Source organism: Populus trichocarpa, chromosome 15 (genome assembly GCF_000002775.5).
Source record: "Populus trichocarpa isolate Nisqually-1 chromosome 15, P.trichocarpa_v4.1, whole genome shotgun sequence".
Classification (NCBI taxonomy): domain Eukaryota; kingdom Viridiplantae; phylum Streptophyta; class Magnoliopsida; order Malpighiales; family Salicaceae; genus Populus; species Populus trichocarpa.
In genome coordinates this window covers 12,833,381-12,842,588 of record NC_037299.2, presented here as the reverse complement: position 1 = coordinate 12,842,588, position 9,208 = coordinate 12,833,381, and the positions used below count along the sequence as shown (strand labels likewise).

Here is a 9,208-nt window from a genome sequence, read left to right as displayed (position 1 = left end):
TGTCCAGAAAGCAATGCCTATTGTCTATCAAGAAAAGAAAAGGGGAGAAAAGCGACTAGTTTAAAGTCTCTTCATTCTTGCAGCATCTCTTTCTTACTATTTTGCATCTCTTCGTTGCTTTGTACCCATGACAGGTACCAAATTCTTGCTTGTACATGTAACTATGGTTTGCAAAAGCTGGTAATGCAAGCTTTGAGTTAAAGGAGATATATCCCAGAATTCACTTCCAAATATTAATTTGTAATGCATGCATGCTGCAACAACAATATGCAGCAACTCCTATTTTATGATACCTTACCCAAAATCTACTGCAGAATTCTTTTCTGATAAGAGCCCTTTCGCTATTCATTTTAAGAGATTTTTTCAAAGATATCCACATTTACTTTTCCATCTTACAAAATAGTTTTTTCAAGGGTTCATCGAGAGAAGTAGTTTCCACAGTTGAGGAAAAGATGACAATGCTTAAAAAATTGCCTGAAGAAGTCTTAAATTTATGGAACAACTGGGAGATTCGAGGAATGGTTTTGCTTAGTCTCTTACTACAAACCATCCTCATCATATTTGGTCCTCGGCGAAAGACCAATGCCAGAAGCTGGATCAGGGTTCTCGTTTGGTCTGCATATCTATCAGCAGACGTGGTGGCAACTGTTGCACTGGGTAATCTAGCCAGGAGCCAAGGAGATTCATCAGGTGACAGTTCAGAGAAAGCAAACAATTCCATCCAGGCATTTTGGGCACCTTTTCTACTCCTGCACCTTGGTGGCCCAGACACAATCACTGCATACTCGATTGAAGATAACGAGTTGTGGTTAAGGCATTTACTTGGTCTTGTAGTCCAAGTCATAGTGGCTTTTTATGTCTTCTCAAGGTCCTGGGGTAGCGGTATCCTCACATTCATAGCGATCCCAATGTTCGTTGTTGGCATTGCAAAGTATGCAGAAAGGACTTGGGTGCTCTGGTCTTCATGCTCCAAGAGTTTGAAAAACTCTTCTCTCTCAGATTTTGGGGGTTCTTATTATCTTGTGAGAACTCCTCCACAAGACCAACAACGAGATTATCTTCTTCAAGCTAATGTTTTTTCTTATATATCCAAGTTCATGATGCAGGATCTTGTCCCTGGCATTCCTGAACTAATAAGAAGCCGGGAGCTGATTTCCAAGAATAAAGCAGACGGTGCCTTCAAGGTGGTAGAGGCTGAACTTGGATTGGTATATGATATGCTTTATACTAAAGCGCCTCTGATTTACTCCCGTGGCGGAATCATTCTTCGCTTTATCAGCTCTCTGCTCTCTGTTACTGCGTTTATTACCTTCCAGGTCAAGATTGACAAGCATGACTACTTAACGACCGACATTGCAATTACGTATTTATTGTTTGCGGCCGCTGTTTTTCTCGAGTTTTATGCTTTTTTATGCCTTGTTTTGTCTGACTGGACAATGATTTGGTTGATTTATAAAGGAGGGAACGCCCTGACTAGTGCAATTTATTCTCAGCTAAGGAAGTTACCTAGAAGCGAGAGGTGGTCGAGATCCATATCACAGTATAACCTGATAAGCTCTTCCTTTGAAAGCGAGCCACATAGATGTTTGGGATTGCTGGGAATCGATGAAATGATGAGGCAGATGCATGTGACTCGGAAAGATTTGAATGGTGAACTACAAGATCTTATTTTCGGACATCTTCGAAAGAAAGCTGAGAAGATTAAGGAAGATTTGAATGTCTTTGATAAGAATCTCAGAAGTAAAGTAATTCGTCAGAGGGGAGATGGTGTGCTAGAAAGAGAGGGACTGTTACGGGAGTACAAGTGGTGCACGACTGAAGTAGAATTCAGTCGGAGCATTCTTGTCTGGCATCTCGCAACAGAGGTTTGTTATCGTGATGATAATAAAGACGGAAGGAATGTCTCCAAAGAATATGGAACAAGCAGATGCCTATCTGAATACATGATGTATCTTTTGGTGATAAGACCAAATATGCTCTCTAAAGGATTCGGTGATGATGAGGAATATCAAGAAACCTTGCGAGACTTGCTGCTTCTAAAATATTCGCGACAGGGATATCAATGTACCTTGCGAGACTTGTGGGGTCTAAAAGATGGTGGTCCTGATGATGAGGGATATCAACGTACCTTGCGAGAATTGCGCAACAGTAAATCACGTGGTTATGATGATAGATTGTTTCAAACTGAATGGAAAACAGAAAAGTCAGTGTTACGTGGTGTGGCTGTGCTCGCCAATCAATTGCTTTCATTGGAACCCGAGAATCGATGGTGGATGATAAGGGAAGTTTGGATAGAAATGGTAGCATATGCAGCAGCTCATTGTCCATGGAAAGAACATACTCATCAACTGAGAAGAGGTGGAGAGTTACTCACTCATGTCTCCCTTCTCATGCTACATCTTGGCTTGACCGAACAGTACGAATATAATGAATCAGATGACTATTTTGATGAATTGACAGAGGTTAGTATACCAAAAATCCTTCTCAAGTACGTAGATAGATACTGCATTTTTTTAGGCGTCAGAATAAAATAACAAATCAGATTATTTCAATTTATATATGTTTGTTTATTTCATTATTTTGGAAATTCATAAGTAATAGTAATTATATGTTTCCGGCAACATTTGTTTAGGTGCCAGAATAAAATAACAAATCAGATTATTTCCATTTATATATGTTAATTTGTTTAATTTATTATTTTGGAAATTCATAACTAGCAGTAATTATATGTTTCCGGTAACATTTTTTTAGGCGCCAGAATAAAATAACAAATCAGATTATTTCCATTTGAATGTTTTCATTTCGTTTTCTTCATTTTATTAATAAAGTGGTTTTAATTGGATGTCATTTAATTTAAAACGGTTGGATGATGGTTAATAAGAGGTTATACTAATTCTATGTTTCCGGCAACACTCTACTTGTTATATGTTGCCAAATCAAATTTCTAACTTTAAATTACATTAAATCAATCCTTAAAAAATAAAAGAAAATAATACATCATCTCAATAACTTGTTAAATACCACGTGTTATTCTATAATTAGACAAGGAATCACAATCTTTTTTTATAGTAAGTAGAAGGGTACTGCACCAAAGTGTTCTTATGATATTAATTATACCTCAAATATTTATTATCATTTATGATCCTCGAATTGTCAATGAGTCTGGTCAATATTGATCCCTTTGTGTCTAAGAAAAATTTGAAATAAATGATTAATTTTATATTTTTGCTTTTATTAACTGATGACTAATTCTTACAATAAATTATTGAATGATGTTTCACTGCTATCTTCAACAAAAACAAGGAGGAGCGACATGAATATGAACAGGCTAGAGAAAAATATTTGGAAGGTATTAAAGACAAAAACATGTCAGGGTCGAGTGCCGATGAGGTATGTTTCACTTCCATCTCAATACTTTAAAACCTTTTAATTTACCCTATAGTTTTTTTAAATAGTTTCCATTTTTTCCTTTTTTTAAATAACTATCAAAACTTTCAATTTTCCTTACATTTCTATTTTACTTCCTCTCACATATTCCCATATATGTTATTATATGTCATAAAAACATTCCCAAAAAAGAAAAATTCAAAAACCAATTTTAAACAGTAAGCTTTTTAACAATTAGGGTAACATTGGTAATTTTAAAAACTAGAGGGATAATATTGAAAAAGTTTAAATTATAGGAGTATAAGCAGAACATTAATTAATCTATAAATACAAGAATAAAACTTACCAAATAATATTTTTGTATATCATATATGTTATTCAATATATTCATTTTAAGCCAAGTTATGTGACTGATAAATCACCATTAAAGGCACCGTGCTTGGGGATGGCAATGAAGGTTTAAACTCTCCCCTTCAGGATTGCTTCTAAATTAATTCTATAATTGCTAATTTTCAGTTTTCCATACTTATCTTTATTGGATAAGATTCTTTGCATGGTACATTTCCATTAAAGAAAGTTTATTGTCCATAAAAAAAATCAAAATACTCTACATGCACTTATCTCACAAAATTAATCTTAAATGATATATATAACAATTAAATATACATGTAAATTAAAAAATGGAGATGCAATATATAGTTCATATACCCTACCTATCTTCATATCCAAATCGTTTGATTGTATTACCTACCATGAAAATTAAACAAAAGTACACCCATAGATATCTCCTTTCAAATAATGGAAGGTAGAACTTTTAGAAGTCGGTACAATTATCGTCTCCAACCTTGTTGATTTTTTATACTTGATAAAATGAATTTCTCAAATAAAAAACGAGGTAGATGGCCCGTATTTTACTGTGGACCGGGCTATTATTAGATTTTAAAGATTGATCATGAGCTATACAGTCTTAATTTTTTCAGAGTCAAAGGATTATAAGGTAATTTTGATGTTTAAAAAATGGAAAAGACTAAGAAACCCCTCTACCCATGCTATTTTTTTCCTCCTCCAAGGATACGAATGTAAACACCATTTTTGTTTTTGCGAAAGTCAATAGAGACCCTTGCTGGAAGCCTAATTTTTCTTGCTTTTAAGGACAAATCAGTTATTACATTATAGCAAAAGAAACATGTTCAGATTATTTTGTGTCAAGAGATGAAATTAAAATAAATAAATTAACTCAATAAATAATTCAAGATTAAATACATTGAAATTAAAAGAATAATAACCTAATTTAACTTAACAAACAAATAACCATACTTTTTTTTTTTTTTGCAATGACTAACGTGATTTTCTAGAAAGAAAGGGAGGAGAGAGAAAGGGAGGGAAAAACTCGAGGCCAGCTCTCCTCCATGTCACTACTGCGAACATGCACCTCATCGCTGTGATGGGGTGGTGAGACGCATCAAACACTTTCCTAAAAGACAGCGTTCGATGCAATTTAGGCGCCGCACACACCACCTAAAGAGCACGAATAATGCCCACCTGCTGACATAAATGAAGCACTTGCCAGCCACCTTCAAATTTAAATAATAATTTATACCCGTTAAAATACCCAAATATCTCTAACACCACTCGAGAATCACAACAAAATTACATAAAAAGTACAAAAACACTTTTCCTAGCTGTCTCGATCTTTTCGGAGTAAAAGGATTATATAGTAATTTTGCTGTTTTAAAAAATAGAAAAGACTGAGAAGCCAAGAGCCCAAGCTATTTTTTTTCTTCTCCAGGATATGAATGTAAACACATTGTTTTTATTTTTGTTTTTGCAAAAGACAAAAAAACCCTTTGCCCGAAGCCTAATTGTTCTTGTTTTAAAAACCAAATTAGTTATTACACTATAGCGAAATAAAAGATGCATTTCACTTTGATATACATTTAATGTAAGTAGAGCTAAACATCGTTGTACAGTAATTACTCTACGTTTCCAGCAAAACTCTACTTGTTATATGCTGTCAAATCAAATTTCTAACTTTAAATTATATCAAATCAATTCTTGTATCAGCTTCAATTCTTGAGAAATAAAAGAAAATAATATATCATCTCAATAGCTTGCTAAATACTACATGTTATTCTGTAATTAATTAGACGAGAAATCACAATCTTTCTTAATAGTAAGTAGATGGGCACTGTACCAAAGTGTTCTTATGATATTAATTATACCTCATATTCATTATCATTTATGATCCTTGGATTGTCAATGAGTCTAGTCAATATTGATGCCTTTGCGTCTAAGAAAAATTTGGAATAAATGATTAATATTAGATATTTGTTATTATTAACTGATGACTACTTGAATATCTGATAATAAATTCAATTAATATCACAAGGAGGAAGAGCAAGAAGAATATTTGGAAGATACTACAATCATGTCAGGGTCGAGTCCCGAGGAGGTATGTTCCACTTTCATCTCAATACTTTAAAACCTTGGTTTTGTTTTTGCAAAAGATTAAAGAGCCCCTTGCCCAAAGCTTTATTTTTCTGGTTTTCAAGGGCAAATCAATTATGACACTGTATCAAAAAAAAACATGTCTGGACCATTTTATCTATAATAAATTTTATAATATCTTTTGGTAAAGATAATTGTACGTACCTCTAATTGCAAACATAATATTTTTTTAATAAATATAAAAGAGTAAAAACAATGTGTCCAGAAGCACAATAAATCACTTGTGTCTTTTTAGTATTTTTTTTAATATTATCGTACGAGGTTTTCTCTTCTTTTTTTTTTCAAAGGAAAAGACAAATTTAAGACTTGTTAATTTTCCATGCTTTGCACTTTGCCACTCTTTCTCTTCCGCTAAATTCAATGTCCAAGATCTTTCATAGTCTGTCTAACTAATAATCTTAATATTATAAGCTGTTTTTGATATTCACGTTTTGTTGTTTTTTTTTTTCAGATATACCTTACGTACATTTTCTTTATCCAGTGTTGCACAAGTTTTTACACCACCCATTCTTTTATTTAAACCTTGTTTATTTTTTAGATTTAAAAATATTTTTTTAAAAAATTGAATTTTATTTTACTTTATTTTATTTTAAATTAAATTCTTTTTGTATTTCTAGATCATTTTAATATGTTGATGTCAAAAAAAATATTTAAAAAATAAAAAATATATATTATTTTAATATATTTCCAAACAAAAAATATTTTAAAAAACAATTATTATAACACTCACAAACACCCCTTAATCAAGGTTGCACTTAATTTGCGTATTTCGAACAAAGCAAGATTGTACTTAATTTGATAGCAAGTTTTAATCAATTAGTATCTGGAAATTAGTCAAATTACCTCCTCTATATTTATTGACACGAGAAATTAAATTGAAATTCATGAGACTCCTAATTTCTATTTTTAAATAAAAATAATTTGCATAGATTAATCAATTATTTGTTAATTACTAATGTCGAGTTAACAATATTGCTATTTTGAAGAGGTTGAAAGAACTTGAAAAGATTGTGGCAGATACAAAGCAAGATCTTGAGCGTGTGGCAGATACAGAGCGAGATCTTGAGCATAGAAAACAAGAGCTTAAGCGTGAAGAGCGAGTGCTTAAGCGTGAAGAGCGAGTGCTTAAGCGCGTGCTTGAGCATAAAAATCAAGAGCTTGAGCATCTGAGATCTTCTTTAACTGTATCAGCTCCACAGCAAGGAATTGATTCACTTCCAAGAAGTTTGCCAGCACAAACAGATGGTCAAGGGACTGGTCAACCACCATCAAATAATGAGATCAGTTTAAGCATGGAACAAGAATACTAGCTTTTGTTATATTGTATCCATAATTATTTAAGTGAATTAACTTAAATAAGTTCCTACTGACAACATTACTATTGGGCTTCATTAAGCATGCATGTGTTGAAAAAATTGCATTGATGGCTGTTAATTAGTGATTGTGTTTAATTGTATTTGTAATTTACCTTTGCTTTAAATTGTTCAAGCTGTTGGGTGGACTCTCATCCCTTAGTAAGCCTTTGAAACGTAATTACCGGGAGTTCAACTTACTAATTGCAGATTTGTGGAAGAGCTATCACATCATCATGTACTTATGATGACCAATTCAGCTTCTTAGACTAGTTCAGATACTTATTTAAAAATTGAAAAGTTTCTATGAGGTTAATATATGAATTTAAGAACATGTAAACAGTGATTCATTTGTTCTTAAGTGCAGGTTGTTGGCGTGAGTCGTCAATAGAGGATTTTTTTTAGAGAGATTATAGGGATTTTTTTGAGATAGATTACAGGGATTATAGAGTTCAACTTACTAATTGCAGATTTATGGAAGAGCCAAGTATGGTTGTCGAACCCGCAAGTAGAACCAAATGACATGATAAGCCAATATAAGGTAAAATAGAAAAAAAAAATTAATTGCAAAAAAAATTGAATTTTGAAGGATAAATTCAAAATAAATGAAAAAAACAACATTAGAAAAACAAAACTTAGACCACCTGGATAAACCTTCCACGTGTATCATGAGATAGAAGGGCACTACATCAAAATTATATGCTGTTATATGCTGCCAAATCAAATTTCTAACTTGAAATTACATTAAATCAATCCCGGTATGAGCTTCAATTCTTGAGAAATAAAAGAAAATAATACATAATCTGAATAGCTTGCTAAATACCATGTATTATTCTGTAATTAGACGAGGTGTCGCAATCTTCCTTTATAGTAAGTAGAAGGGCACTACACCAAAAGTGTTCTTATGATATTGATTATAGCTCAAATATTCGTTATTATTTATGATCCTTGGATTGTTAACGAGTGTAGTCAATATTGATGCCTTCGTGTCTAAAAAAAATTGGAATAAATGCTTAATATTAGAAAGTTGCTTTTATTAACTGATAACTACTTGAATTTCTGATAATAAATTGAATGATGTTTCACCGCAAGTCTGGAGATAGATATTTGAAAGGTATTGTAGACATGTTAGGGTCGAGTCCCGATAAGGTATGATACCGTTTTTCTTTCACTATCCTTTTACTTCTACACAGCACAGTGCAACACAAGTCTTTGAATAATGCACGAATGATTTGTCAAGTCTTGAAATCATGAGGCAAAAATTATAGAACTTGTTTTTTCTAAAAGTAATTAGAAATTGTTTTTTTTTATTATTATTTGTAAGAGACCATTAATTTTGAGATTTACATTCAAAATAATTTCATTTCTTCGAATGTGCTAATGTACTAATATAGAGAGTGTCTTTTTTTAAAAAAAAAAAACTAGGATTGTATTTGATTAATATTCTAGATTAGAAATGACACAAGAAACAAAAAAGTAAAATCACTCTAATATAATTTCAAAATGAAATTTTATACTTCTAAAATAATATATATATATATAATAAAAAAATTTAAGTTTCTAATCATAGATTATTATTATTATTATTATTGCTTCCCTAAAAAAACCCACCCATTTGTTACTGCTATTAACTCGAACGACCATTAGAAGACCTGACCCATGGGTGGCGCGAAAGCCTAAAAAGAGTACCAGTAGTCTAGCACAGTCAATCTCAAATATCGGGCTATAACTAATTTTAAGGTATATAATTTAAGTGATTTAAGGTATATAAATCTCAAAGCCCTGTGACTTATATAATTATTAACTTTAAGATATGTGAAATTAATTAAAGTGTGTATAAAATAACCTGAATATCTATTTTTTTTATTTTTTTTGAAGTATTGGGCTAGAGCTGTTATTCTTGGTACTACAGCTCATTTCTAATAAAAAGGTTAGAAAACAGGACCCTAACTTGTAGCCAA

General features: G+C 32.1%; 1 protein-coding gene across 2 annotated transcripts; it reads left to right on the top strand.

Annotated features, from left to right (window-relative positions):
• On the top strand, positions 1 to 7,451 carry LOC7457597 (uncharacterized). 2 transcript variants are annotated; one of them, XM_024593156.2, is made up of 4 exons: positions 1 to 2,462; positions 3,304 to 3,390; positions 5,777 to 5,839; positions 6,882 to 7,451. In XM_024593156.2, the coding sequence occupies exons 1-4, from the start codon at positions 453 to 455 to the stop codon at positions 7,203 to 7,205; spliced, it is 2,484 nt and encodes an 827-aa protein (XP_024448924.1). In that variant the 5' UTR covers positions 1 to 452; the 3' UTR covers positions 7,206 to 7,451. The 2 variants fall into 2 exon arrangements, 1 of the variants encoding a protein (XP_024448924.1); XR_008057393.1 differs by lacking the exons at positions 3,304 to 3,390; positions 5,777 to 5,839; positions 6,882 to 7,451 and adding an exon at positions 2,752 to 2,786 and having other exon boundaries at positions 1 to 2,632.
• Positions 7,452 to 9,208: the final 1,757 nt, after the last annotated feature.